General features: G+C 57.0%; 1 protein-coding gene across 1 annotated transcript in view; it reads left to right on the top strand.

The window, feature by feature from the left end:
• Positions 1 to 27,988, top strand: part of COL7A1 (collagen type VII alpha 1 chain) — a 114,549-nt gene that overhangs the window by 69,051 nt on the left and 17,510 nt on the right. The window contains exons 73-113 of the mRNA XM_084634206.1: positions 417 to 464; positions 700 to 735; positions 1,511 to 1,642; positions 2,532 to 2,741; positions 3,235 to 3,270; positions 4,073 to 4,117; positions 5,226 to 5,297; positions 6,234 to 6,278; positions 7,153 to 7,215; positions 7,523 to 7,567; positions 8,561 to 8,596; positions 9,370 to 9,405; positions 9,941 to 9,985; positions 10,950 to 10,982; positions 11,272 to 11,334; positions 11,478 to 11,513; positions 11,848 to 11,928; positions 12,508 to 12,576; positions 13,091 to 13,126; positions 13,606 to 13,647; positions 13,735 to 13,779; positions 13,917 to 13,961; positions 14,370 to 14,405; positions 15,194 to 15,253; positions 16,378 to 16,503; positions 17,299 to 17,370; positions 18,347 to 18,382; positions 19,419 to 19,478; positions 20,022 to 20,066; positions 20,161 to 20,196; positions 20,744 to 20,779; positions 21,341 to 21,397; positions 22,212 to 22,283; positions 22,972 to 23,043; positions 23,230 to 23,265; positions 23,352 to 23,432; positions 23,865 to 23,918; positions 24,768 to 24,821; positions 24,907 to 24,969; positions 25,736 to 25,798; positions 26,844 to 26,960. Coding sequence (XP_084490332.1) covers positions 417 to 464; positions 700 to 735; positions 1,511 to 1,642; positions 2,532 to 2,741; positions 3,235 to 3,270; positions 4,073 to 4,117; positions 5,226 to 5,297; positions 6,234 to 6,278; positions 7,153 to 7,215; positions 7,523 to 7,567; positions 8,561 to 8,596; positions 9,370 to 9,405; positions 9,941 to 9,985; positions 10,950 to 10,982; positions 11,272 to 11,334; positions 11,478 to 11,513; positions 11,848 to 11,928; positions 12,508 to 12,576; positions 13,091 to 13,126; positions 13,606 to 13,647; positions 13,735 to 13,779; positions 13,917 to 13,961; positions 14,370 to 14,405; positions 15,194 to 15,253; positions 16,378 to 16,503; positions 17,299 to 17,370; positions 18,347 to 18,382; positions 19,419 to 19,478; positions 20,022 to 20,066; positions 20,161 to 20,196; positions 20,744 to 20,779; positions 21,341 to 21,397; positions 22,212 to 22,283; positions 22,972 to 23,043; positions 23,230 to 23,265; positions 23,352 to 23,432; positions 23,865 to 23,918; positions 24,768 to 24,821; positions 24,907 to 24,969; positions 25,736 to 25,798; positions 26,844 to 26,960 — 2,475 coding nt within the window. The remainder of the gene's footprint in view (positions 1 to 416; positions 465 to 699; positions 736 to 1,510; positions 1,643 to 2,531; positions 2,742 to 3,234; positions 3,271 to 4,072; positions 4,118 to 5,225; positions 5,298 to 6,233; positions 6,279 to 7,152; positions 7,216 to 7,522; positions 7,568 to 8,560; positions 8,597 to 9,369; positions 9,406 to 9,940; positions 9,986 to 10,949; positions 10,983 to 11,271; positions 11,335 to 11,477; positions 11,514 to 11,847; positions 11,929 to 12,507; positions 12,577 to 13,090; positions 13,127 to 13,605; positions 13,648 to 13,734; positions 13,780 to 13,916; positions 13,962 to 14,369; positions 14,406 to 15,193; positions 15,254 to 16,377; positions 16,504 to 17,298; positions 17,371 to 18,346; positions 18,383 to 19,418; positions 19,479 to 20,021; positions 20,067 to 20,160; positions 20,197 to 20,743; positions 20,780 to 21,340; positions 21,398 to 22,211; positions 22,284 to 22,971; positions 23,044 to 23,229; positions 23,266 to 23,351; positions 23,433 to 23,864; positions 23,919 to 24,767; positions 24,822 to 24,906; positions 24,970 to 25,735; positions 25,799 to 26,843; positions 26,961 to 27,988) is intronic.

The following is a 27,988-nucleotide window of genomic DNA, read 5'->3' as shown; positions in this document are numbered from 1 at the left end:
GATGGGCTAATCCAGTCCCCTGGGTAGTTCAGGCAAGCACTCACTTTCTGAGTGTGACACTGCTGGAGAATTAGCAGACTCTGGTTGCAGCAGGTATGAAGGGTATGCAAGGTATGAAGAGTTAATGCAAGTGATTGCGTATTTTACGAAGGCAGTTGATCGGGGCCTGTGTAAGACCTGCAGTACCAGGGAGAGTGCAGTAGTGACCTGTGAACGGCGTCATCGCACTAACTGATGGGTGAGATCTCAGGCCTGTCCTGCCGGATGGGGAGGATTCTCTCTCCCCCGCATTCACTAGGTCAGCCCCCCAACTCCTGCTGCTTCCTTCCCTGGGGTTTCTATGTGACGTGGCCAGGTGGTCAGTGAGCAGAACTGTTCTAATCTGGTGTCATTCTGCTTCTTCTCATGGTGACTAGGGCAGACCCGGGGATCCTGGACAGCGTGGTGAGCCTGGGACGGTCTCGGTAAGTCACTGTGTGGGGCCAGTCCCTTCCATCTCAGAGTGGGGAAGCTACTTACACCCGCAAAATAACCTGGGCATCTGCTGGTGCAACCAGTTCAGCCCTGGCAGATGTGGGGAGGGTTAAGGCCCTGGGGTCTCACAGCTGGCAGTGTTGGGGGTTGGGGTTATGCCTCAGCAACCCTGTCTGGGGGCTGCCCCTCTTTTTGTTCTCATTGTCTTTCCCTTGCTGTTCGTAGAACGTTGAACGTGCTCTGGAAGCCTATGGGATTAAGGTAGGAAGCAAAGCAACAGCCAGCTCTGCTCACAGGGCATCCGTAAAGGGGAAGGGGAAACACGGGACTTGGGGTGGGGACACTGTCCCTGGCCATTAAGAAACCAGCAGGAGGGAGGCCTGAGCCTGGTCAGGGTGGGTGAGGAACAAGGGGAGACTGAGATATAGGGGGATGCCAGAGCCCTGGCCAATAGGCTCATGGGTGGAGGAGACCAGGGCCTGGTGAGTGCACAACCGAGAGAGAAGCCAGAGCCATCGAGCATGTGCTGTGGGGAAGGTTGGGATACTGGCTGATGCAGCTGGGGAGGGGAGAGGGAGTGAAAGCCTAGGGTCCCCAGCCACTGGGCCATGGGGTAGTGGTGGGGAAGGCCAGGGGCTCTGGCCGGCATCTGCCTGGTATCCCAGCAGTTCTGCTGGTGGCAGGCTTTTGGCAGTGGTAGGCCATGGCTGCAGGGTGTTATGATGGTATCGTTCCCATGTGTGCCAGGGGGAGAAGTTATCCGAGTGTGAAGGTCAGACCTACCATTCTCTGTCCCTGGCACTGATCTTCCCCCAACAAATCATGGGATCCCAGCATGTTTGTCTGTATTCATTGGGGACCCTGTTCTTGTGCAGTGGTGGGATCGAGAAGCACTTGCTCAGGGCTGTATGGACTGTCCCGGTTGTCCCTCTGTCAGGGGGCGCAGAGCCTGGATAGATTATCCCTCCCCCAACCCACGGTCTGGGACTTCCCTCCGTTGCCCTCTGTTGTGATTACCGCGCTCTGTCTCTCTCAGATTGCCTCGCTCAGAGAGATCACTGGAGCCTATGACGGGAGCACCGATCCATTCCTGCCCTACCCTGACCGCCGGAGAGGCCAAAAAGGCGACAGGGGAGACTCGGGGGAGAGGGGACCTCCAGGCAAAGAGGTAAGGTGGAGCCACCAACAGAGGGTTGGGGCAGGTACAGAGGGTAGGTGGTGAGTTCCTCTGGAGCCTCTCTGCTGCCCCTTGTGGGCGAGGGATCCTTCAGCCAGCACCCAGAGAAATAAAACACTGCCCTTCTTAGGGGTTGCTCTATACCTGGTCCCAATGGGCCCCACTTCAGGCCTGGGTTAAATCAAGCCTCTCTGAGTCCCTCGGTGGACAGGGCCAAGCAAACAGCTCCTCAGGTTCCTTCTTTCCTCGGGAGAGGAGACATGTTGAGTCCCTAGCCCCTTCTCCTCAGGACTCTCACACACATGGCTTTGGAGTCCCCTGTCTCCTGGGGAAGATTGGGGGGAAGGGGGTGGGAAATCCCGATGGCTCCCTGGTTCTCTCTGCCTCAGAGCTCAGAGATACAATGAATCTCAGCAACATCTCCTCTGGGGAGCTGCCTCCCTCACTGGGGCTTTCCAGTTCCAGCCACTTCATAGATCTGCTTCATGCTGCTTCTGGGCCCTGCTGGTTAACCCTTGTCTCCCCATGCACAGTCCTGCCATCACACTCCATTAGAAAGTGCAACCCTAGCCTGTTGGTGCTGCCCAAGACTGAGCGAGACTTTCCTGCCTCCTGTGCCCAGTGCTCCACTGGCAGCCAGCCCGGACTTAGCCTCTTGCTGGCTAGAGACTGAACTCCCCGCTGGCCCCAAAGGGCTCCCTCCAAGCCAGGGCTGAAACCCATTGACGGGGCAACACATGAAGGAAGCCTGTCTATCCACTAGCAGCACTCCATCTCCAATGCTGTCCATCCATTCTCAGACCATGAGCTTCCCCATCATTTCATCTCACCTGCTGGCGCCAGTCCTCGGACTAGCTGAGTTGTGGTGTGTTTCTTTCAGGGTGTGATGGGCTTTCCTGGAGAGAGAGGGCCCAAGGGCGACAAAGGAGACCAAGGCCCTGCTGGCCCTCAAGGCCCCATGGGACGTGCCATCGGAGAGCGAGGTCCAGAGGGGCCACCTGGCCAGGCAGGGGAGCCTGGCAAGCCTGGAATCCCAGGGGTGCCGGGCCGGGCCGGGGAGCTTGGAGAGGCTGGCAGGCCTGGCGAGAAGGTGAGTGAGACGTGGGAAAGAGGGAACAAGGATTGGAAGGTCAGTGGTGGCCAGTTATGCAGCTGGCCCAGTGCGTGAAGCTGCTAGGGGATGGAACAGGGATGGAGGGGGCTTCCCTCCCTACCCCTCTCCCCTGAAACCCAAGGATGTGGCGACACCTGCCTGCCATGGCTGTTCTCTCAGGCTCAACTGGTGCCTCTGTGGGTGGGAGCAGCCCAGGGATTTAGGAGCCTTTTTGAGGAGGTTGTGCAGGGGGAAAGGATCCTTTTGAGAGGACTCTGCTGCACAGTGACCAGACTATTGGTTTCCAGGCGAGGACCTCAGCTGCTTGAGGGCCCCTAGTCCTGTCTCAGGCTCCCGGTGAGACTGCTCTGAAAGCTGTCAGCTGGGGCCCTCCTGTGGCATTTACTGACCCTTGCTGGGGAGGGGAGGAGGGAGCAGAACCGAACTCCTGAGACAGCACTGCTGACCTGGCCCCACCTTTGCTTTGCAGGGCGATCGGGGCGAGAAGGGCGATCGGGGAGAGCCGGTGAGTGAGGCCTGGACCCACCAGGCACGCAGCCTGCTGCACCTTTCCATATCATGCACTCTCCACAGCTGGAAAACATGCCACGATCTGTATCTCTGTGGGATCAGAGGCAGCTATTACTGCCCGTGCCTGCACGTGCATGCAAGATTGCCAGTAGGGGAAACTGACCCTCTGACTTAGGGGGCTCAGGATTATTCCATTGGGGTACAGAGGCCATCGGTTGCATGTAGCCTGTGGCCATGGGGCTAGATTCCAAAGACATGGGGCAGGGGTGCTGTCTTCTGTACCCCCCCACGCATATTACTGATGATTCAAAGTCCAGTGGCTCCTCGTGTAGCCCCACCCTAAATCCAGCAGGAATCCGCAGGGCACACAGAGAAGCCCCCAGCTGGCTGGCACGTGCACCAGCAGGGAAGGTGTTTGACAGTGCTGCAGTACCATCGTCCACACGTGTTGTGCTTTGGGCTAGCAGGTGGCGCCTGGGAGGGCTGGGATCAGAGACAGTGCCCACGGCCCTGAAGGGAGGAGGCCCCAGCACTGACTGTGGGGCACAGAATGGAAGGTCCCTGTGATCTTGGGCCCAAACTAGGGTGGGGAGAACGGGCCAAGAGGTGCATAAAGGACAGTCCTTCACCTCCTCCCAACCCTTCCCCCTTGGGGTGTTGCTGCAGGGTCAGTGTACAGGGGCTGCCTTCTCTTGGAACTGTGGGCGAGGGGCTGTCTCCCCCCGGGGATGGCTTCCGCTCTGCCCTCTGGGGGATCATCTGGGACTTTGATCCATGTCCTGTTTGTCTTGTCTCAGGGCAGAGATGGTGTGCAGGGTCCTCCAGGGCCCCCAGGACCCAAGGTGAGTAAGTCCCCACCTGGCAGTGTCGTCCAGGTCTGCCCACTGGAACCAGAGGGGTTTGGGTGCGTGGAGGTTGTGGCACATGACCCTCTTGACTTGTTTGGCTCTGGGCCATCTGCAAAGGACCTGACTCCCCTGCTCCTTGGGCTGACCGGGACGGGAGAGCTGTGAAGGCCATATGCTGAGCTGTTGGGAAAGGGAGTGCCCCATGCTGCCCCACAGCCTCCTGCCCCTGGGAGATGCTTGGGTCTAGACAGCCTTGTCCATCGCTCTTTGGCCAGAACTGAGACAGAGCCACTGTGACACAGGGCAGCTCCTATGCAACCCCCACCCTCCCCAGGCCTTGGGCCTTTGAGTCCCTACTGTCCCGTGTTATCATGGGGTCCTGCTCTTCAGGCAGCTCAGACACAGGTGTCGGGAAGCCACTGCAGGCAGCAACCAGGTGACTAACATCACTCTGTTTAGCAGGGGCCTCGCCATTGCGCAGCCCCAGTTGAACTAGGAGACAGCAGCTGGGGCAAATTGCCCCAGGACCTGTCCTTTTAGCTAGCAGGTGCCATGGGAAGACCCCTGAGACCTGGCAGGATTGGTCTCCCTCAGACCCATCTAACAGGATCAGCACATCTCTGCATGGGTTCTAGAGGAGGCCACCAGTGACAGTCAGCTCTGAACTCTGGATGTGGCCCCGAAAGGGACGTTCCAGACCCAGTGGGTCTAAGGGGCACCCAGGTCTATTAATCTAGTACAGAACATAGAGGAGGTACGAGCCCTGCTGCTTCACAGCATCAGCCAGCCACTCCATGCCCAGGGCTGGAAGAGGCTGGGTAGGTTCTTCCAGAGCTGCCCATTATGGGGTTTCTTGTACCTTCCTCTGAAGCAGCTGGGTCTGGCCATTGGCCCGTGGACAAGAAGGACCCATCAGTCCGATCTGGTTTGGCAGTTCCTGTGGCTCCAGGGGACAAACAGGAATCTTACCCAGGGCATGTGGGGAGAGGGGTTGGCAGGTGCCCTGTAAGAAACCAGGTTCCCATGGAGGGTTCCCAGTGCTGTTGGCAGCAGAGTTGCTGGCCCTGGGCTGCTGCCTCTCACTGTGCTCTTGTGTCTCCAGGCAGATGTGGTGGAAGGGAGCCTCTCTGGTCTTCCGGGAGAGCGTGGACCCACAGGACCCAAGGGAGCCAAGGTTAGTGCCAAGGAGGAGAGAGGAGCCCTGTCTGTACCCATGTCTCAGTCAGAGTTTAAGGCCCAAAGGAACCACGAGACCCTCTGTCTGTCACCATCACCAACTTCACCCAGCACCGCACAGTACCCCTGTCTCCCCAGATCTCCCAGGGTGCTGCAGGACATGGAGCTGGTAACTCTTCCCTCTCCCTGAATTTGGCCCAGTGCCCCAGCATGGTGCTAAGAGGTGCTGCGTTGCTGCGTTTCCGGTGGGATGTTCGAGGTCCTTTGTGGTCGTCAGAGAGCTAATGGCACTTACCGCACAAGCGTGGGTTTAACCGTTGTGTCCTGGCCAGACTCCTGTGTGGAGCAGGGCGTGCCTAGATTCCTCCTGTACTTCCAGTTGGCTAAGAGATTCTCCTTCATAGACTCTTGTGAATGTGCTGTGTGATATTCAGCAGCCCCCCTGGCCCAGAGGTGGCTGCATTTCAGTGGTGGGTGAAATGATCCCTGTTTATAATGTTATAGGGATCACCCCATAAGCTCCTTATTTCCCAAACCAGGGTCTCCCTTCAGCCCAGTTTGGAAACGGACACTGTGGTACGGTGAGCTCAGCCCACCCTGGTGACATCATTGGTGCCACAACCATCAATGTACTTTCAAGGGAACAAAGCAGCAAATGGGACAAAATGTGAAATGGGACAAAATGTGAATGAAACACGAAGTGGGAACAATGGTGGGGCTTGGAGCAGAGGCAGCAATGCTGTGTACTTCTGGATTGGGGAAGGAGGTGGCAGCTGCCACTCAGGAGAGATGTAGGGAGAGAGTGGTCTGGAGCCAAGGCTCCAGGGTTCTATTCCCTGCTCTGTGAGGGCGTGTGTCCAACGGTTAGAGCCGGGTGACTGACTGTCTGTGGTTTGAGCCAGGGCTTTCTGATACTAACTTCTCTCCTGTGCAGGGAGAGCCCGCTGTGGATGGCGAGAGAGGACCCAAAGGAGATAAGGTCTGAGTATAGTAAGTCTTCTGGCACCTGCACTTCACCAGCTTCCTCTCTGACTCTGTCTCGCTCACATCGGGGGATCTCCTCTGCCTGGGGCACTTGACTCTGTCTTTGATCCCTCAGCTTCTCTCTCGCTATCCTTTTGTCTGGCTGCACCACTGCTCAGCAGGCCCAGGTCTCTGGAGCTGGCCCTTCTGTGTTGGAATCCAGGCTCCAGTGCCCTGCCAAGGCATTACTGGTGGCTCATCATCCCATTGGAATGGTTCTTTCCTGGCAATGGCAGCTCCTCAGGCTAAGTCTGAGTGGTCCATGGAGAGAGAACTTGCATCTCCCGAGGGGGGCCCTCCAGGGCAAGTGTAAAGCATGTCAGCAGGTGATGGTGTGCGGGGGAAGCTGGCCTGGCCACTGCCTGTTCAGCATATAAACAGTGGACTTCAGCCCCAGGGCTGTCAAGCCAGCAGCTTCCACACACAATCATGCTGGATTTATTCTTTCAAAAAGAAGGAAAAGTCCACATTATCCTGTAGGCCCTACATATAAACAAAGGAGCATGAGCGCTTCTGTTACCCTGCGCTTTACTATGGCATGAGCCCCACTCCCTATGCAGCCATAGGAGCTAGTTCCCCTGCCGATTTCCAATAAATGCCCAAGGCTGGGCTGTGCTGAGACCTTATGTCCCCATGTGAGGTCCCCCTCCCCAAAGAGCTGGGCAGCACTAGGGAGATGGGGGGACTCTGGCCTCCCCTCAGGGAGCAAACAGATCAATATTCCAGCGGGTGAGCCTCCCCCTGCCCTGGACCGGAGAGGATCTTGGGTTGGGATGGGTCATGGTGATTTCCTGCCGGTCTTTGTGACGTGCTGCATGTCCCAATTGCAGGGTGAACCTGGGCAGAAGGGGGAGAGAGGAGAAGCTGGCGAGAAAGGCAGGGATGGCAGCCCGGTGAGTACCGCTAGTGGGACCAGAACCACTGGAGCAGCAGCAGGGCTGGGACTGAGGTTCATTGGCAGAGCTCGGGGGGGCGAGGCTGCACTGACAGGCTGGCGTGTGTTGGCAGAGCTGGGGGGGCGAGGCTGGTCTAGCACAGGGGGGGTTAATGTGCATTGGCAGGGCTGGGGGTGGTGTTAAGGCTGGATCAGCCAGGGCTAGAATGAGGTGCTTCAGCAGAGCTGGGGGCTCAGTGCTTCCAAGAGTTTTAACCCCTCGGTGCCTGTTTTTTACTGTCTGTTCCTTGCCTTGTTTGCTTTAGGGCCTCCCAGGAGAAAGAGGCCTTGCTGGGCCGGAAGGGAAACCGGTGAGTAAAGGAAGGAAGCGTCAGCCTGGGAGTGCGGGGTGTGGGAGGGAGCGCATGGAAATGGGGAGGCCGGAGGAGTGTGTGACAGGCTGGCTGGGAGGCTGCTCAGAGAGGAGTGAGTTGGTCACTTGGGGTTTTCTCAGGAGCCAGAGTCCCTGTGTCGGGGGGTTTAGCGGGCGGAGGTTGTCATTCCCAGCTGCAGACACAGGGCGGCTCTCGCGAGACATGCCAGCACCCCAGTACACTGCCAGTTCCCCAGTGCCACAGCTGGGCTCTCTGGAACGTTTGTGGGACAATTCCCTGGGCCGGCAGGGATTCAGGATACTGAGCGGGCATGGCTGAGACCATCACTGGCCCACGTGCAGGTGGGTGAGGTGCCCTTTGCCAGCACAGGGAGACAGGATGTGATTCAGGCAGGGAGGAGAGACTAGGGCTCAGCACATGTCTAAGGGCCCCCAAACCAGCTGCCTTTGTTCTGTTTGTCGTGCTGTATCTTGGTGCTCTCGGTGCCGGGAGGGTTTGGAACAGGTACCCGGTGCTGACTGTGATCGAGCTGGTGGGGGACCCCGGACAGCCCCCAGTTTGTTCTTGGGACACGTCTGCCGGCATTAACCAGCGGGAGACACTAGCTGTGCAGCAAACCCTCCTGCACAAGGTGCCAGCATCGCTGTTCCAGTCCCTTTGCACCCCCATGAGCAGCATTCCCCACTGTGACGTTTTGCTGCCAGCTCACGTGTTGTCATTTTGTGTCCTTCCCTTCCATCCAGGGCCCGCAGGGCTTTAGAGGGCCTCCCGGCCCAGCTGTAAGTAACCCTTCATGGTAGGCCTTGGTTCTGGGCCCTGGCTGAGGTTGGCTTCCCCAGCTCTCTGTCTATCCTGTGCAGCAGCTCTGTCTTGGCATCATATTGTGTAGAAGGCCAGGCCCGAACTGGGGCTGCTTCAGGGGCTGCTGTGGTTTCGCTAATTCTCCGGCTTTGAATTGCCTCTTTGCAGGGTATGCCAGGCTTTCCCGGAATTCTAGGCCGACCGGTAGGTGATTGCCTTCCCCTCTTGTCTTGGGCCCCTTCTGCATGTAGCAAGTACATCCTTCTCCTGCAGAGTCTGGGGCGTTTCTGCTTTCAGGAGCAGTCTGCATTGTAATCTTTTCACAGGGAGGCAGAGATCGGGAATCTGGAGGTTAGAGCAGGGACTGGGATTCCAGAAATATGGGTTCTAGTCCTGGTTCTGACTCACAACTTCGGGCAAGTCACTTACTCTCTCCTGGCCCTCAGTTGCCCCATCTGTAAAATGGGGCTAGTGACTCTGAGGCTCCTCACAGGTGTAAAGAGCTCAGCGATCATTGGATAATGGTGCTAGAGCAAGGCCCAGAATGACGGACTATGTAGCGCACAGCTGGTTAAGAAGTGCCGACAGCAGATAAAGTGAGAGGATTAAAATCCTGTCTGTCTGTGCCTGGCCCTGGTTGTAAATCACCTAAAGCAGGCTGGGTTTGCACTGCTGCCCATATCGTCCCAGACACGGTGTGACATGCACAACAGCGTGTGGAGAGTGTGGGTGCAACCCTGTCGCCCGCTGAGTGCAACTTCCCTCCTTTGGCAGGGCCGTGAGAGGGGGCTATGGTATGGTGGCAGGGACACTTCACATGAGGATAACTCAGTCCAGAGCTCAACCCTTTTTAAAGAATACTGATCCAACCAAAACTCAGTTAAACCCAGAAGTCAGTTGGCCTATCTAGCCTCTGCAATGGCAAGAGGTGATCAGAGCCCCCATCCAGCACTAACAATCTCTCTCCTGTCCTGCAGGGCAACCAGGGAGATCCAGGGCCACCAGGCACAGCTGTAAGTAACACCAGCCTGCTGTACCTTCTGTTGTCTATGGCCGTGTGTGTATCAGAGCCACATCTCGGGTGGCGTGGGGGAATCTGCCAGTGCCTCAACCCCAACATGCATAGTAGAGTCCAGATGGTTCCTGGAGGCTGAAACCTGCTGGCATGAGATGTCAGCCCAGCACAGAGCTTATACTGGGAAAGGGGAACAGAAAATAGAATCCCAGTGACATCCATTGGAGCTGCCAGAGGCACACAAAGCATTTTCTTTCAGTATTCACCTCCCTGCCAACCCTCCCCACGGGGCCTGCAAGAGATGATGTCCTGCAGAGCCGGAGGTACAGCCCTCTGTGGTATTACAGGGCTAGGGAGATGCGGAGCCCTGAGCCCAGGATGTTAAACAGGGCTTTTGTGTGTGTGGCAGATTACAAGGCAGTGAACCAAACAGGAAACACCTCAGTGCTGTTCGTGCTGCGCTCCAGAACCGGCTCAGTTGCACTGCTGAGCTCTAGCTGTACCTGGGATAACCATCTTCTCTTTCCTTGCAGGGGCTTGTTGGAGCACCAGGCGCTCAGGGCCCACCTGGAATAAAGGTACATCCCAGACAGCAGCAGCTTCCAACCCACTGGAGGCTGGAACCTCTGGCCAGAGGAAGCTGGAGTCCTGCTGCCTTTGCTCGGCTTCGGGACTCCAGGAGGCTGAGTTAGCTGGAGGAAGCACTGCAAATCAATGAATCGATACGAAACCCGCAAGCGTGGCTTGTGCATCCACTGGGGAAGGCCTCCAGCTGCCGGGAGCACCAGGTTCCATGCAGAGCTGCATGTGGGCTGAGAGAGGGCCACGCATGAGGCTTGGGTGATAGCCACATCCCTGAGCAAGCCAGAGGGGGTGGAGCTGCAGAGCATGCAGAATGCTGTGCTAGCTGGAGGGCTTTGCTACCCCGCTTAGACCCGGGATTGCAAGGATCTGATTCCAGGTCAAGTACTGCACACCTATGGGTTACACCATCCCCTGGCCACTGTGGTCACAGTGTGTGTGAGATGCAGGCTGTCCCCTTAAAGGGTTGCCACATGTTTGGAAGGCCTACATGGCGTTGTCCCACATTATGGAAAGAGTGAGGGGGAGGCTTGCAGGAGAGACTGGATGGAGCCTTTGGGCACTCCATAGCACAAGGGACATGGGGAAGGGGTGACAGCAGGGGAGGCTCCACTTCTCCAGCCAAGTAGGTGAGGGGAGCGTGAGTCACAGTAATGGACCAAATTCACCTTGGGACATGTTCCTGGAGTCAGCGCAGTGAGCCCAGGGCTGAATGTAGGAAAGTAATGGCGAGGACAAAGCCCATGGAAGGGAAAGAGCAGCAGTCCAGGGCTGGGAGACACTGAGTGTGTCTTTGCAGAGAGCACCCTGGGGGGTACCTGCCCCCGTCCGTGGGTGGGCGTCTACCCACTTACCCACATGCCCGTGCACGCTGGCTTGAGGCCTCATGGACACCTGCAGCTGAATCTGGGATTGTTTTACCTGTCCAGTGCGGGTTTGTAACAGACTCTCTTATTGCAGGGAGATGTGGGTGAGCCTGGCTCCGGCATTCGAGTGAGTAGCTCTGCCATGCCCTGCCCTCTGTGCCCCGTCCCCAGTCAGGCTGGCTCTGGCCTGATCTTAGGCACTTCTGGGACCTTACCCAGTGTGTACACACCTGCCCTAAAGGGAGTGCTGGCCCCTTTCCTCAGGGGACAACTGGTGTGTCCTGATTCCGTGTCAGGCCAAGGCCTGGGAGCCTGCAGAGTGACTGCCTGGGGGTTGATGCTGTCAGTGGGAGACCCACTATCCTAGGGAGAGGCTTCCCCTGGTCTCTAACACATGCCTCTTTGTTCCATTGCAGGGCTTGCCTGGGCCCCAGGGAAGCGTCGGCCTCCCAGGCCCCTCAGGCCCCCCTGGCCTTGTGGTAGGTAGTTGGTGTGGTTCTCTCCCATTTGGGTGCCATCAGGGAGCAGAGTTTGAATGGTCTCTGTGCTGCTGCCCAGGGTGGGAGATTTGCAATTCCTCCTTCATTGCCTTTGATTCCTGATTGTGTTTGTTTTCCAACAGGGGCCGCAGGGCACCCAAGGATTGCCAGGACAAGTGGTGAGCATTGCTTGTTCACAGTGCCCGATAACTCCCTTGCTGCCATGGGGGGTATGAATTGCCTTTCCCAACCTGCCTGGCTTTGCGTATGGCCCTTCCAATGTCCTGCCACTGGCATCTCTTCTCTTGGCAACTTTTGCCTTTGTGTACACATTCATTTGGCAGAGCTGGGCCTCCCTTAGCTGAGTGGGCAGGATCCAGGTAGCCCTTCTCCGAGGCCTGGAAGTGGCAGGAGGAGTCCGATAGAGATGCTAGCTGTGGAGTGGATTGTCAGCAGTGCTGTCTACTTCTCTCTCCCTGTGATAATTCCAGCTGTTCCATTCCTGTTTTCTAGGGTGAGACTGGAAAGCCTGGAGTGCCGGGGAGAGATGGAGTGCCAGGGAAGGAGGGAGAACCAGGGCTGCCTGGGAAAATGGTATGTCCCACACAGGCGCTGGCAGGGCATGTGTGTCTGCTACAGTGAGCTCCAGCAGGAAGGGGAATGGCAGCATTCCCCAGATACTTGGGTGACAGAGGAGTTAGAAATGCCACAATCCTGCTGCACTGAGCCTCTCTGCCCTTCCCTCCCATTGTGTGTCTGGCACTGGAGACCATGTGGATCAGGAGTTGTTCTACATCTGTCTGTGCAGCTGGATGCCCCAGTGACTCTAGCCCAGTTTGGATGACACAGGAGGTCTCATCAAACCACAAATTCCAGGGGATGTGGCACCTCTGATCGGCACTGAAAGCTTGGCTTTGAATTCAGCATGGTTTAGATTTTCCATGGCAGCATGGTGTGTGGAAGAGTACGTTAAATTCAACCCCTGGGAGTGTGGTATGGAAGAGAGCTAAGTCAGCAGCCGTGTATGATCTGCCAGGTTACCTCTGTGATGGCCCCACCTCCTGAGGGAGCTGGTGATGGCAGAGCAGCCAAGGGAGCATGGAGTTGGGGCAGAGCAGCACCCATCATGTCCATCTCAGGCCAAGCCTAACAGCTGTGTTGATTGCATGACAGGGTGTGCCAGGACCCGCAGGCCCTGCCGGACCTAAAGGAGAGCCAGGGGACGCCGGGCTCCCAGGACAGGTGTGTGAGACATTCTCCTATCTCCCTTGGCTCATTTTCTGAGCCAGCTGTGGTAGGTTACTAGCTCCTTTCAGTGGATTTTCCTTCTGAAGGTGGGAGTAACGCATTCAAAGCCCAGCTCTGCTGGGTGGGGTGGGCTGAGCTGGCCCCTCTCCAGGGCTGTGGAGAGGCCCCCCCCAACCCCAACATCCCCTGCTGCCGGAATTCTGAACGCAGGTCCCATACGGGGATGGTGTCGGGACCTTTAATCACTTTATAGCTTACCCAGTGAGGAAATGGTGACAGCAGCCGGGGTTCAGCAGGGCTGGACAGCCCTTCCACACGGGGGTAGGGAGTCTGTATCCCCCTGCCTAAGCCATAGACCAAGCAACGATGCTTATCATTGTGCTGTCTTGCTGTCCTCCTTTGTGTGATTCACTCACTTCCTACCCTGGCCCTTGAAGTGAGAAACTTCCCTCAGTCCCTGATGTCACTCTTTTGTTAAATGTCCATATTTCCCCTTCCCTGTCTCTAGGCGATTGTCGGTCCTCCTGGGATGAAAGGCGAGAAGGTAAGAGGCTTGGGGGTTAGCTCAGGAGAAATCTGCACAGAAAGCTTCAGAGGGGGAGTGTGGGGACTAGGAGCCAGGACTTCTGGGTTCTTTTTCCAACTCTGACCCAGAAATTGCATTACTAATAATGTTGTTAGAGCCCAGTAAAAGCTACAAAGGGAGAGGGTGGGGCTGGAACAGCCTGGAGTGAGTGACCAGCCCTTTGGTGCAGGGCTTTCTCAGTGCCATGCTGCCCATGCGCCATGAGCTGCATCTGCTCTGGCTTGTCCAGTGCCAGCTTTCCCGGTGTCTCTTCAGCCACTCCAGTGTCTGAGCAGGAGCACAGGGATCCCAGGCTGCACCAGGAGTGATGGTTTGGGGTGACCAGGATCAGTGGAAGAAGGGAGGCCAGATGTTAGCTCAGGATGGGAAAGGGGTTGGGATGCAGGGAGCACAGGAGGGATGCCTGACGTGCTGAGCCTTTGTGTGTTGCTGTATAGGGCGCCCCCGGAGGGATTGAAGGGAACCTGCTGGGTGAACCGGTAAGTTGGCCTTTCATGTTCCTTCCCACTGTTATATCTCAGACTCTGTGCCCAAAGCCAAACACTAACTCTGCTCTCTACCTGCAGGGTGCCAAGGGCGAGCGAGGCTTACCGGGCCCCAGGGGAGAGAAGGTGAGGAACTTCCTCACACCCCAGTGCAGGGAGGGGCTTCCACTCTTAGCCACCTTCCTGTGATGGCTCATGGTGCCTTTGTGACCTGATCCATTTCAATCCCCATTGGTGAGTCTCACTCTCTTTCTTCCTGCCAGGGGGAGCCCGGAAGACAGGGGGAGCCTGGAGACCCTGGGGAAGATGTAAGTACCACGTAGATGGGGTGTTGGGAATGGCTGGGATCCCCACTGTAGGAATGCTGAGTCCAGGCCCAGTGTTAGAGGCTGGGGGAGGCTCTTCCCCTGCCCACCTGCTCAACCCCCGCTTGGTACTGTTCAGGTTCTTGTCCTGGGCCCAGCACTGGAGTATATGAGCGGTTTTGATTTGTTTCATTGCCCCACCTGAATGGGAAGCCCTGGCCTTTACCATAGTAAACCTCTGAGCATGGGGCAGCTCCAGCGTGTCTGAGATCTGGCTCCAGGGAAAAGCTACCTTGGTGTATTGTAATCTAGTTCTGAAAAATGGTATACAGCGTGTGTGCATGCCCTCAAATGTGTACGTGAGCAGAGCATGGTTTTTCTTCATTGTTTCCTGTGCTTGTATTTTAACAGGGAGCCAGAGGATCCCCTGGAGTCAAAGGGGAAAAGGTAAGTAGCAGCCCCGGTACTTGGGCTCCAGTGTACTGAGCCTAGAACTCACTGGTATGCCCTGTCAGTCCCAGAACGGGATGCGTTTAGCAGTACTTGGTGGCTCAAACACCCATCTGTCACTCGTTACCTTCCATATGGCATTCGGGTTCATATACCTGAGGTATCTCCCTTGCAGTTTGATTGTCATGTGCTGGTGGCTGAGGAGCAGGGAAGATTGTGGCAGCAGTGAGAAGGGCAGGTCTCTGAGTCAGCACGAGACAGGGAGAGAGCTCTTGGGAGCAGGAGCAGCCGCCAGCTGTGTGTTCAGAATTACTGGGACGAGCTGGCCTGCTCTGCTTGGTGTTTGGCTGGGTGAAAGGCTGATGTAAATGGGCTAATCAGAGCTCTTCTTGCATTGTTTAACAGTGACTGTAGTGTTCATGGCTGTGGAAATGGCTGTCACAGTGTGTGTGTCTCATTCCTGTCCTGGCGGGACCCCCCCAAGGCTGAGAGGGGAGTTTATTCTCCAGGGACCACAAGCTGAACGCACCCTGTTCTGTGACTGACAGGGTGTGCTGGTGAGGTTCTTGTGATGTGGCCACTTTCCCACTAGGGACTGACTGAGGCCTCCCAGTGAACAGCCATAGATTGCAACCGTGCTTAGTCACCAGCTTGGGCATAGCTAACTGGAGGATAATTCTGTCCCATTCCCATCCACTCCTAACTCCTGTATGTCCCTATGTATCCACCCCTCTGCCCCTCCATGGGGCATGACTTACCATTTCTATTCCATCTGCACCATTCAGGGTTCAGTTGGCATTGGCCTGCAGGGACCCCCTGGACAAGATGGGCCTCAAGGTTTGAAGGTAACATCTCCTAAGACTTTGTTAGCACAGAGAATCTCTCCTTAGTCATACGGGGAGTCTGGGAATCAGAACTCCTGGGTTCTCTTCCTGCTTCTGCTTCTGGCTTGCTGAGTGACTTGGGCCAAGCCTCTTCCCTGGCTCTGTGCCTGTCTCCCTTTTTGTATAATGGGGTTAATGACACTTGCCCTCTGTTGTTAAACACCTGCTTGGAAGGTGCATATTATTATTGTTATCAACTTAAAACATGGAGTGAAACGCCACATGCTGGCCTTGGCACTTCTCCCTGCTCAGCGTTGCTGTCTCCTGCTGTGTGTGACCTGTCCAGCCCACAGACTCGCAGCCAAGCCAGGAAATACTGTGAATACTGTGAACACGAGCAAGACGCCCATAATCTCCCCCTTCATGAGAAATTGATTATTTGGTAGATTCTCCAAGCCCTTTGAGTGAGTCACAGGACAGCTCTAGATGGGGAGGTGGCAGGAGCCACTCTAGAAGCAGGACAGGAAGGGCTGGATCCCCCCACTCCCCCCGCCTACCTTGCCCCTCACAGCTTCAGGGCTGAGAGACACGGGTGCTTACAGAGCTCATTTGGCATCAGCACCATGGGTGCTGGACAGCTCCTCCTGGAGACCCTGAAGAGCTGGGACACTCTACTCCTGGTTCCAAACCAATCCCCCAGCAGAGATCTTCAGCGCCCAGTTACCAATGAAAATTACCTGCCTCTCCCTCCGCTATGCACACCCAGGGAAAGCCAGCTACCCCAGTGTAACCGCAGAGTGGGCAAGTGCTGGGATCAGTATGTCTCCACTCCAACGCCAGCCATCCTCCATATACAGGCCTGACCCCCTCACTTTTGTGCTGCCTACCTGTATAGGCCTGAGATCCTTTTCCCTGCTTCTGCCCACCCTCAGCATGTGGGTGTTTGGCTGAGCCCACCTCCATTTCATTCCTTCCCCCCAGGGCTGAGTGCTCTGCCCTGCTAGAGTACTGCATTTCCCTCCAGACTGAAATTGAAGTCCCCTGAGGAGTGTGGGCCCCATCCCACTGCTCCTTTCTCATCAGTCTGGCATTGGGGGAGTCCTTCCCCAGCAGCAGGCTCAGCAGCACTTCTCTCTCCCCTCCAGGGCGACACTGGCTTACCTGGCCCACCAGGATCCCTGGGCTTGCCAGGCATTGCAGGGACCCCCGGCCAGCCAGGTCTGAGGGCAGAAAATGGACAGCCAGGCCCACCAGGACCTACAGGAGAGAGGGTAAGAGGTGCAGTTACCATCCGGCCCTGAGCTCTGGCCCATCTGACCCCTGCTAAAGCACAGCCACTTGGACCACTCGCCCCAACAGCACGTACTGCTCAGCACCAAGGGCCAGTGCAGCAGCATGACTGTCCAGCTGCCTCAGCTTCTTCCCTGGGCCTGGCCCTGGAGGTTCATGCAGGGGAGCCAGATTACAAAGGGAGGCCACTGGGTGAGTCCATGAGATGTTCCAGAGCCCTGAGGCTTCCTGTCCTGGACTCCTTGGTGCCAGCAGGCAGGGCCTCCTGCTGCCGGAGTGCAAGGGGTCGATGAAAGAAGCAAGGGAAAAGCCCATGTAGGACCATCCTGGCTACCCCCAACAGACTTTTCCCTGCAGCGCTTTCTCCGACCCAGTGTGAAGTATGCTTCAGCAAAGCAGCTTCCATCAGCTCCCTCCTGCGACGTGCAGAGAGTCTGCAGCACCCCCCTTGAAGAATTAAATGTCCTTTCTCCACTCACTCCTCCCTGCACTGAACTGGGCTCTCTTTCCTGGCAGGACCTCGGAGTTTACCCTGAGCTGCACAGTTCCCCTCCCACGAGAGCACTTGCAGTTGCCTGGTGCCCTGAGTGTGAACTCTGCCATGGCGGGGGTCGGTGAAGAGAGATGCCCCAGGGCCCTGGGGCTTGACCTCTGCCATGGAGAGGCCTTAACTGTGCTCCCTTTACAGCCAAGGCCACTCCTGGGCCTTCGCTAGCTGTGAAGTGGGGCCTCATCATGGCCAAGGCCTCTCTTGACTGATGTATTTTTCTTGCTAGGGTTTGATTGGTTTCCCTGGAAGAGATGGTACCTCTGGATCACCAGGGCCCCCAGGGCCCCCAGGGCCAGCGGTGAGTGTTGGGCACCTGGGGCCTAGAGTGCTGGGTGTGTAGCCAGGAGGAGGAAGATGGTTTCCAGGAGGTGCAGCTATTGCTCCCCCTAACTAAGCCTCTGCCTGTGTCTTTCTGAAGGTGCCCTGCACAGCCTCGGGGAGGGAGAACTGGGCAGGGTGCTGGAAAGAGCCTGCTGCCCTGACAGAGCAGCAGGCAAGAGAAGTCAAACTGCCAAGCTTTCCGGGGAGCAAATGAACAGTGTAGGAGGTGACAGGCAGCTGCCCTGGGCCAGGAGAGAGGCCACTGAAACCCAAGCCAATGCCACTTTGCACAGCTGCAAAGGGAGGGATTTAAAAGGTCAAGTGCCCAAAAGCAGGCAGGCTGGGTGTCTAATTCACCTGGGCCACTGCCACAGTGTGGGCACGATGTCAGCTTACGCATATAGCTGTGACTCTTGCTCATCACTTGCACACACAGTCCCAAGGATTGTGTGAGATCTTCCAGCCCTCACCTCCAAGCATGGGGTTCACCTTTGGGTGACAGAAAAATCTCTTGCTTATCCCAGTGCAGACACCCTTAGGGGTCTCCCTGTGGACTGGAGCCAGAGCAGCTTTGCATCCAGATTCAGAGCTGGGTGAGAGGCCTACATGAGTATCATTGAACTATTCCCTTGAGTGGGTTGGGGTTGGGGAGGGATGGCTGGACAGATGACTATCTGCATTTCTTCAACTAAAACTCCCTCCATCTGCTTGTTCTCTTGTGTTAACCTCCTGTTCCACTAGTGCTACCCAGGGCCAGACAAATGAAAGGGAAGTGAGGTGAGTCGTACAAGTGACATGGCCAAGGTCTGACCCCTCTCCTTGGTGTAATTGTGGTTGGCACCTAGACCAGGGCAGCGCTGATCTCTGTATCCTGTGATATAGCAAGCCCGCGGGGATTGCTTCAGAGGCCCCCAGGCTGGGCCTGGTCCACTGATCTGTCTCTCTTGTTTCAGGGGGCACAAGGCATCCCAGGACTGAAGGGTGACAAGGTAGGCTCTGCTTTAACCCTTACTGCGCCAGCCTTCTGTGGCTCCTGGAGTGCGGGAGAAGGGCATGTATTCTCCAAGAGCCACAGCTAGAGTGTTCTTTTTCTTGCTTGGTGGATGTTCCCTATTGCCTTCAAATAACACCTGTCCCCCTTTGGGGGATGGGTCTCTGGAGGAATCCAGACTTTTCTCCCCCAGTGCGGCTTCTGGGCTTGTGATGTTGATAGACGGAGGTACAGGGACATCTCAGAGCTACCTACAGGGGGAGTCCTTGGGGCCAAGTGTATCTCTGACCCATTTGCAAAGGCCGTTCTTCTCTCTTCCTCTGGCCTCTGGTGCAGTCGCTTTTCTCTGAAGAAGCCTGTTGTAGGGTGTGACTGTGGTGCCAGGCCCCATCGGTTGATCCTGGGGCTGGCAATGCTGTTACAGTACAGGTACCAAGGAGCAAATGAGCTCCTGTCCTGTTGCATGACCTGACTTCCCAGTTTGAGGGCATGGGCAAGCAGAGCCGGATCCCCTTCAAGCAGCCAACAGACAGCAGCATCCCTAGGGGTGCAGGGATGAGGATCCTGCCCCGCACATGGAAACCTCTGAGCACCAAGGGAGCAGCAAGGAGAGGCCATGGCTTTCCGGCTTCGCCACATGTCTGATTGTCAAGACATGCAATCTCATGTATGTGCAGGGTAGAGTGGCCAATTTTGGTTGGATGTATTCCTGGAGGTTTCATCACATGGCATAATCTTTAATTAAAGATTCATCTTTAATTCCTGGAGACTCCCGGCCAATCCTGGAGGGTTGGCAACCCTAGTGCAGGGCAGTGTCCCATGGACCATAATGCTGAAGATTCCCAGAGCTGGGACAAAGTGAGCAGGCAGAGGGCGTGGAAAGGGGCAGCCAGTGGCTGGATCCAGCAGGGCCCGGGTAGTGCCTGACTTGGCCTTTTGGGCAAGGTGTGCAGGATTGCTGCTTACCTCAGCTCATTCAGAGAATGCTCTTGTTAGCTACAGCATCACTAATGCTCTGTCTCTCTGCCCTGTAGGGGAACGTGGGGGCTGGACAGCCGGGCCCTAGAGGTGAGCGAGGAGACCCAGGGCCACGGGTACGTATCTCCCTTATAGCCTCCCCCAGCTGTGAGTGCAGACCACGCTAACCCACCCCTCTCCCCAGCACTGCTGTGTGTGAGGGGACAAGCGCATCGATCCCATGGGGCCAGAAAGACTTTCCAGCCTGCGGTACAGCAGTGGGGAGCACGGCCTGTGCTCCCCTTCAGCACTGAGGACTCTACCAGGCCTTGTGTCTTTGGGATACTGACACGGCTCTTCATGGGCCAGGGGTATGTGGAGCAGTCTTGGAGGTTAGAGATGGAGAAGACACTTATGAGCCCATCTCCCTGAGGAGAGCGCCCCCTTGGCGCACACCCTGGCTGGGGCTGCGGAAAGCCCACAAATGGGTACCCTGGAGGCATCCTGTGCCCAGGACCCTCCCCAAGGCCGAGGTCACTGCTCTGGGGCTTTGCCTCTCACCCCCCTCACCATGGATCAGGATAGCAGGCTATGGAATTGACCCGCTGTGCCCTCAGGGCCCAGCTCTCCCATTCCCGGCCCTGTGCTCTGTCTCACTGTGCTCTTTTCCTCCTCGGCAGGGTGAAGACGGGCGCCCAGGGCTGGAGGGAGATCGTGGGCCTGCGGTAAATACCTTCCTCCTCCCTTTGCCTTGCTCTTTAACCAGGGGCTGGGATTGGCTCCCGCTCGCCAGTGATTCCCCTTCTCTTTTCCCTTTAGGGGCCTCCCGGAAACCGAGGGGAGCGAGGTGACAAAGTAAGCAACCTACTGGTGGGGAGCGGTGGGGCCGGGGGAGGGGAGTCTTCTCCCACCTACCCCTCCATCAGGCTGCTATTGAAGTACAAGCACCTGCCCATGGGGTACAATCCCACGCTGATGGGATGGGGTCAGGCAGGGTATTGCCCAGAGCTGCCCCTGGATTTCACCCCCCAGCCTGCTTGGGCTGCTGCCTGACCAGGGGCTGTCTCCTCTCCAGGGGAGCTCATGGCCTGTTCTCCCTCTTGCTCTCATTTCTCCCAGTTCCTAGTTCTAATAAAGTCAGGTATGAACCCGTTTCTCTCTGATCCTGAGCCCTCCACTCATGCCTCTCAGGACCCCATGAACTTCCCTAGGTTTGGGGTCCCCAAGGCCCCAGGTTTGGGGCTCCTTCCAACCACTCTCCTCCCCTCTGAGGGTCTGGGTTCTGGCTGGTCTCCCTGATGCTCTGAGGGAGGCCCTCGGGTTTGGTAGTGGCCTGACAGTCGTGAGACCCACATGTCCCTGTGCGAGGCATGTTTCTCACCAACGCTCTCTTCCCTTCTAGGGAGACATTGGAGCTATGGGGCCCAAAGGAGACAAGGTGAGTTCCCCATTTACATGCTGCTAGGGGCTCATTGGCTGACCTCTAGCCCCAACTGCCACACCAGAAAGGCCCACTTGCCTTCAGACCTGGGACTGTCTGAGCCAGTCCCCAGAGGAAGGTGAAAAAGTAATTCTGTGCTGGCAAAGCTGCAGTGCACAGAGCTTTTCCATCTGCCGCCTGCACACCAGGTGCTCCTGCCCAAATGCTGCCACAGCAGGTCCACCTACATGAACCCTTCCAGTGCTAGTGGCCAGCTTTGGCTTTGCCCTGACTGGACAGTCCTTAGCCCTGGGGCTGCTCCCGTAACCCTGGGTTTCTCACTGCTGGGCTGTGTAGGTCCTTGGTCTCCGGCGGCGTGGGAAGCCGTCTGCCATGCACCGCAGTGGTGCGTGTAGGGTGTGAGCTGGACTCTTGACTGGCTTGAGGGCAGCAGCTGATGGCCCTTGGGCACATGAGCCTGTTTAAACCCATGGGATTGCAAACTGCAGCATGGGTCTGTGGTTTATTTTGACCTCTCATTGGCTACCGTGTGGTTTGTTTGTTTTTCCCCATGTGCAGGGTGATACTGTCATTGTGGAGGGGCCGGCTGGAGTCCGGGGGAACAAGGGGGAGCCGGTAAGAGCCCTACCCCATAGAGCAGAGGTTTTCAAACTGTGGGGTGCACCCCCTAGGGGGGTGTGGAGGAACGTTTTGGGGGGGTGAGCAGCGACGCCAGGCGGCTTGGGTCAGCCCTGCACAGTGGGGCTCAAGCCAGCCCCACACCATCTCCACCCCCTGACGCACCTCAGCGAGCCACCCAGCCTACAGGTCAGTGTCAACATCCACCGCGGCTGCGCTGATTTCTGTTCCCAGCAGCCTCTGTGCCCAGCGCTGGCTCTGCCCCCAGAGACCATCACATGAGCCTTCCCCCACCCTGAAAACCCTCGTGGGGAGGGGCATGCATTGTGACTATTTTTGTCTGGGTTGGCGGGGTGCAACCAAAAATTATAACTCCAAGTGCGGGTTGGCTCAGAAAGTTTGAAAACCACTGAAGGGGCCCATTGCCCAGGGGCCAGAGTGGGCTGTTCCCAGGATGCTTTGAGATTCATCAGCCTGGAGGTATTTCCTGCTATTGAACCTGTAGCTGCTAGGTCCGTCCCTTCGCATCCCCCTGCCATGATCCTCTCTTGCCTTGGGGTTCAGTCCGCACTGCACGTGACCTGCCCCTGCCTTGGGGTTCACACCCCAGATCTCAGCAGACACTTCCCCTGTGTACCTCCTCCCCCAAGTCTTCATGTCGCTTTAGCCAGACAGACCAGACTCCACCCCAGGAATCTCCCCTCCAGTCCCAATGTGTGCCTTGCTGTTCTCTGAATCCCACCTATGGGTCATCCTCCCTGTGCTGTCAGGGGGCTGACTCCCTGCACCCTCCGCTCTTTTCCCTGCCCAGGGAGACCGTGGCCTGAAGGGGATGGAAGGGGAGAAAGGTGACAAGGGTGACCCGGGCCTCCCAGGAGAGAAGGTACGTGAGCGAGCAGCTGGAGGACAGGCAGGTATGGGAGCATGCCTGTCTGAAAGCTGTCCCAGAGGCTTGGGAGAAGCCACAGAGCACTGAAGGCTTGGCAGGACTGAGAGCAGGTGCTGTGATGACTGGGCACTGTGGAGCACAGCTGGCCCCAGGAGCTAGGAGCTGGATGCTTTGTGCCCTTTGCTTGCTGTGAGCGCAGCCACTGAGAGAGAAGGGGCTTTGGGCTGGCGGCAGTGGGAGCTGCAGGCCCTGGTTATGGAATGGAGACTGGCAAGGAGGAGAACGAGAGAGGGGCGTGTCACTGGAGACTACAGGGGAACGGGCCGAGATGTGACGGAACAGGCTTGGTCCCAACCTGCATTATACTCTGCTGATGGCTCGGGGCACCCTGTACTGGCCAGCGCCAGCTCCCCGATCCCACTGGCAGTGGTGGGGTGCTCAGCAGAGAGTGGCCTCTGGACACCTGCTTTCCTGGAGGTGCATCAGTCTGACCAGGAGGGGAGTTGGCTAGTGAGTCACTGTGGTGGGGGAAGCAAATCAGGGACGTTTTATTTCTCTCATTTGGGGACCTTTTTTTAGAACCTAATATAATTTCAAAAGCTGGTTCTGTCACTCCAGCTGCCTGCTGTGAGCAGGGGGAGTTTTCCTCAGGCTGTGCACTGATGTGTGCTTTCACCCGCAGGGAGGAAGAGGCGAGCAAGGGGAGAAGGGCTCTACAGGCTTCCCAGGAGCACGCGGCCCTGGGGGCCAGAAGGTAAGAATAGCCACAGGTGTGCACAGCCCTGCATGTGCCACTTGTGCGCAGATGTAGGTGTGCTGGCAAGTGCGTGTGCACACAGGCCTGCCAGAACATCTGCTGTCCCCATCCTGGCATGTACACGTGGGCGTCACTCAGGCACTCAGCCCCTCCATCCCTGACCTGGTGTGCTTGCCTTTCCAGGGTGAAGTTGGCGAATCGGGAGACCCCGGAGAGTCGGTGAGGAACTGTCCTTTGCTGCTGTTTCTTGCCCATTGTCCAAGAGTAAAGCCCGAGAGTCACTCTGTGTTTTCCTCTTTCTCCAGGGCCTGCCAGGAAAGGATGGAATCCCAGGAACAAGAGGGGAGAAAGGGGACATAGGGCCACTGGGAATGCGAGGCCCTAAGGTGGGCATTTCCTGTGTCTGTCTGTCCTCCTGTGACCCTGAGAGAGCCTGCCTGCCTGGGCCAAACGTAGCCCTAGGGCAGACCAGAGGGACGCTGAGCCCACTCATGGCAGTGTCTTGGGACCAAGCACCTTGGGGAGAGAGGAACCCCCCGTGTGCATTCAGGATCAATGTCAGGGAACCCCCAGGCCACCAATTGGCCCCTGGGAATGGGCTCGGATGCAGTGGGGTCTTTCCAAGGGGGCAGCGTAGCCTCCCAAGAATGGGTTCAGTGGCATCAGCTGCAAGACATTGATGGCCTTGATAGCCTGAATTTCTCCCCCCGATACCCGACACCCAGCATAGACCCTGTCTGCAAAACCAGCCCACTGCCCCAGGGGTTAGTGTCGAAGCGGGTCATGGAGCGGTGTTGTGACGTCTCTCTTCACTGCAGGGGGATCGGGGACCGAAAGGCGCCTGTGGCCAGGATGGAGATAAGGGGGAGAAGGTGAGTGTTCACGGGTCTGCACAGGTGACTCCCCTTCTCCAGCCAGACAGCAGAGGTGGGGACGCTTGGTTCCAGAGGCGGCAGAGCCACCACGCTAATGGAAGGTGGGACGACAGTGCGTTGGGACTTGCCAGTGGAGCCGCCCAAGAGCCCTGTGCTCCCTGCGGAGCTGAATGGATCCCTGGGGAAATGACTGATGCTTAAGGGCTTCCAAGGGAATAAAGGCTGCCCTGGGGGCCAAGAGGCTTATGGGAAGTGGTGACAGTTCAATCCCCATCTGGTAGAACCCAGTGGAGCTAATTCTGGGCCCAGTCTCAGCCCCAGGGCAGCATGGTCGTGTCACTTGGCTGAGGGGCTGGGGTGCTATGGAACTGAGCTCTGTTAGACCAGCACTGGCCCTCTGAGCCACCAGCGGGGGTCTGTGTAGCCGACGAGGGAGGGGTCTTTGAGAAGCCCCAAGTATCAGCCCTGCCCTGCAGCACTGGAGGGCCCCCGGGATGCTGTGGAGGCTACTGAGGAGATTGAGGAAGGCGGGGGGACCCTCAACCCCACCCCTTTGGAGCCCTGGGGTTGTACGGTGCAGCAACCCCCAACCGGAACTGAACCCCAGGAGGGGCGAGTCCATGGGCGGGCGGAGCTGTGTGGCATCGCCCAGAGCACTGCTCAGTGGACTGGCTTCCTTTGGAGTAGAGGAGGGCCAGGAAGCCACGGGCTAGATATAACTCCCTCAGTAAAGCAGTCTGTGCTCTAGACATGAGCCCAGTATGGAGGGGCTAGGGCACTGTCCAGTCTGGTTCTCCATTACACTGCTGTCTCCCACTGACCTGTGTCTCCTTCTGTCTGCTCTAGGGGGATCCAGGGATTCCAGGCCGAATGGGACTTCCAGGAAGGAAGGGCGAACTGGTAAGTGCACCCAGCTGGCTCCAAGGGCAATGTGATGCGAGCACATCTGGACTGGCCAGAATGAACATCTGGTTTGTTTTCCTAGGGAGAGCTGGGCATGCCTGGAACCCCAGGAATCCCCGGGAAAGAAGGTCTCATGGGACCCAAGGTAGGGATTAAAGAGCAATAATGTTTGGGGTGGTGGAGTGAGGCCTGTGGATGAGGGGCTGCTGTGGGGCTTGCTGATCACTCTCTTCAGATCATGGCCTTCCTTGGCCAGAGCTGCCTCACTGACTGTTGGTTAATAGCACGCCACAGCACGTGCCCATGTTATGTGCAGACAGTGGGATTTCTCCAGTGCTGCTAATAGAGGCTCCAAAGCGGCCAGAGGCTCTGCATTAAGATGACCCTGCAGCCCTTTCCAGTGCACTCAGTGAGCATTGGGAAGTAATTAGATGCTGGGACATAATGTTTCTAACCTAACTGCTGTTAGACTCTGTACAAACCTGACATTTGGGGCCCAAGATCACCTGACAATGGCACCTCTACCCAGTTGTGGGTTAGCCACTGGGCCCACGGGGCCTGATCCCAGGGACCCCAGCCAACTGGGGGGCCCTGGAAAATGAGCAACCCTGTGCCCCAACCCGCTTTGCCCATCCAGCGCTCCTGCGGAGTGGGGCAAGCCTCCGTGCCCTGACAGCACTCCCTAGCTGGGGCGCCAGGCAGGTGGAGCGGGGTAAGCCCCTGAGCCCTGACCCCACTCCCCGGCTGGAGCATCAGGCTGGCAGAGTGGGGCAAGCCCCTGGGCCCCGACCCTGCTCCCCAGGGCAGTGTCCCAGAAATGGTGCCCTGCTCTGGCCCCACAAAACTGTAATCCGCCAGTGTCCCTACCCCAAATCTCGCTAGAAAAAACACCTTGTTCTTTGCCTTCCCAGGGTGACAGGGGATTTGATGGTCAGCAGGGAGCCAAAGGAGACCAGGGAGAGAAAGGAGACCGGGTGAGTTGTGCTTTACTAAGGGCCAAACTCAGTGCCCTTGAAGCTTGTGTTGGTGGGATCAGGGCTTATACCTAAATGCTTAGGAGTTTGGAAACTTCCCCACAGGAGCCCTCTGCTGCTGCGGCAAACCCCAGCATGATGGCAAAGCTCTGGTGCCCCGACTTGCTAATTGCTGGACAGTTTTCAGACGCTGACCATCAGTAGCTCGTTGCCTGTTAACTAGAGCTGGACACTGACGTGTCCAGTAGGGTGTAAGGATATGCCTGGCCAGCTGGGGAACCGTGATTCTCTAACCAAGACACGGGTCTCAGCACTGACTTGAAACTCCTCAACATCCTCCCTTCCAGAGGATTCTGGCACAGCAGAACCGGTGCTTCAGGCTGTAGCAAAAGTGGGAGTGGAACAAGGTCAGTTCACTGTTAGAACTCCCAGCTGGTGAGAGCAGTCACAGGCCTGATGGAGAATAGCTGCAATTCTCCCACTGACAACTGGCACCGTCTGGTGCCTCCCCACAGATCCATGGCTGTCCTGCAGCTTGGGGGGCGGGGGTGATGGGGGTGGGGGTAGAGCATCTATGCTGTATGGCCATCCCCAAGGGTTCAAAAATCAGGCGTCAAGCCGTAAAAAAATTCCAAGATTGGCTGAAAAACTGGCTTTTTTTTAAATGACTAAATGTTGGGTTCTTTACCTTCTGGTTTGGGGGGCCTTAAGGACGCACTCAGGACACCTTCTTCAGCTTCTCTCTGCAACCAGGAGGGCGAGGCCCTCACTCTTTTTAAAAAGCAAGTTGAAATTCTCACGTAATCACAGAATGTCAGGAGCTGGGGTTCTAAGAAAACCCTCAGATATGCTGGGTCTTGTGATGACGTTGTGAGTGTTGGCCACACTTCTCTGTCAATAGACGACGCCTATCTCAAAGGGTATAGAGCAGGTCAGTGCTGCGGGAGATTGACTCGGCGTGGGCCAAGGTGCCAGTCTGTCACACTCCCAGTTTGTACTGCCCAGTGTGGGTCATGCCCTTCCTAACCCCTGCCTCTTTTCTCAGGGTGCTCGAGGCATTATTGGCTCCCCAGGCCCTAGGGGCAATGATGGAGCACCTGGCCCACCCGGCCCACCAGGTAGCGTTGGCCCTAAGGGCCCTGAGGGGATTCAAGGGCAGAAGGTAAGAACCTCTTCCCCACTCTGCATGGCCATTTCCCTACAGCTTCTACCCACCCCTCCAGACCAGGACAGTGTTGCCCTTGAATGGCCAGCAGGTGGCGAGCTCCTGTCCCCGGAACTCCACAAGGAAACCAAAACTGGATGACAAACCCCAGTGCACTCCCAGCCCTGGCAGCAAAGGCACCAGTGTCTGAGAGGGAGCAACCACCCCTTTTCCGTGCAGTATTCAGGAACAAGAGACCACATGAAGGGCGAGAGTGAGCTTGCAGGGGTCCCTTGGCAGGCACAGGATGGAGGAAGCAGTTCCCCTTCCCCTCCCGTCTGTTTCAGTTCTGCCTGGTCATATCCCCATCCCAGGGCAGTGAGCAGGTCCCGGACCTGCCTGCAGTTAGCAGGCAGCAAGGAGGTGGTAGTTAGACTCTGTTCAAGCAGGATCAGCTCCATCCACCTTCTGAATTGATGAACGGTGCCACGCGAGTGATGTGCAGAGGCTGTTAGAGTGACAGGCAGTGTTACTCACTGGTTAGACGGCAGTGTTACTCACTGGTTAGAGCAGGGAGCTGGGAGTCAGACTCCTGAGGTCTATTCCCAGCTCTGTCACTGGCTCACGCGTTGACTCAGGTCAGTCTCGTAACCTCTCTCTGTATCTCTGGGATGATTTCCTTGCCTCCCAGGGCCGGTGGGGTTCATTAATGAATGCTAGCAGCATGCCTCCGACCCTGAGATGGAAGTGCCCCGTGGGGGTGCAGTGTGTTCATTCTGGCTGTATTCTGGAGCACTGCTATTTCATGACCTCCCATTCACCCACAAGATCAGCTTCAGGGCTGCCCTGAACCCAGCCCGAGGTCACCATGCGTGATGTCTCTCCCCAGAGCTGCATCTTTGATCAGGCTGGATTGCTCCCCTAGGGGACAGTTCTCACCTACAAGGGCACGGGGACCAGCCTTTGAGGGCTTCTCACTGGGGATAGGGAGATGAAAGCAGAAGAGTCTAATGTTTTGGAAGCGGCTGAGAAATCTCTCTCGAAAT

Source organism: Lepidochelys olivacea, assembly GCF_965140295.1.
Source record: "Lepidochelys olivacea isolate rLepOli2 genome assembly, chromosome: 7".
Lineage (NCBI taxonomy): Eukaryota > Metazoa > Chordata > Testudines > Cheloniidae > Lepidochelys > Lepidochelys olivacea.
Note: the sequence above shows the minus strand (reverse complement) of the source record. Positions and strands in the feature narration are given on the sequence as shown.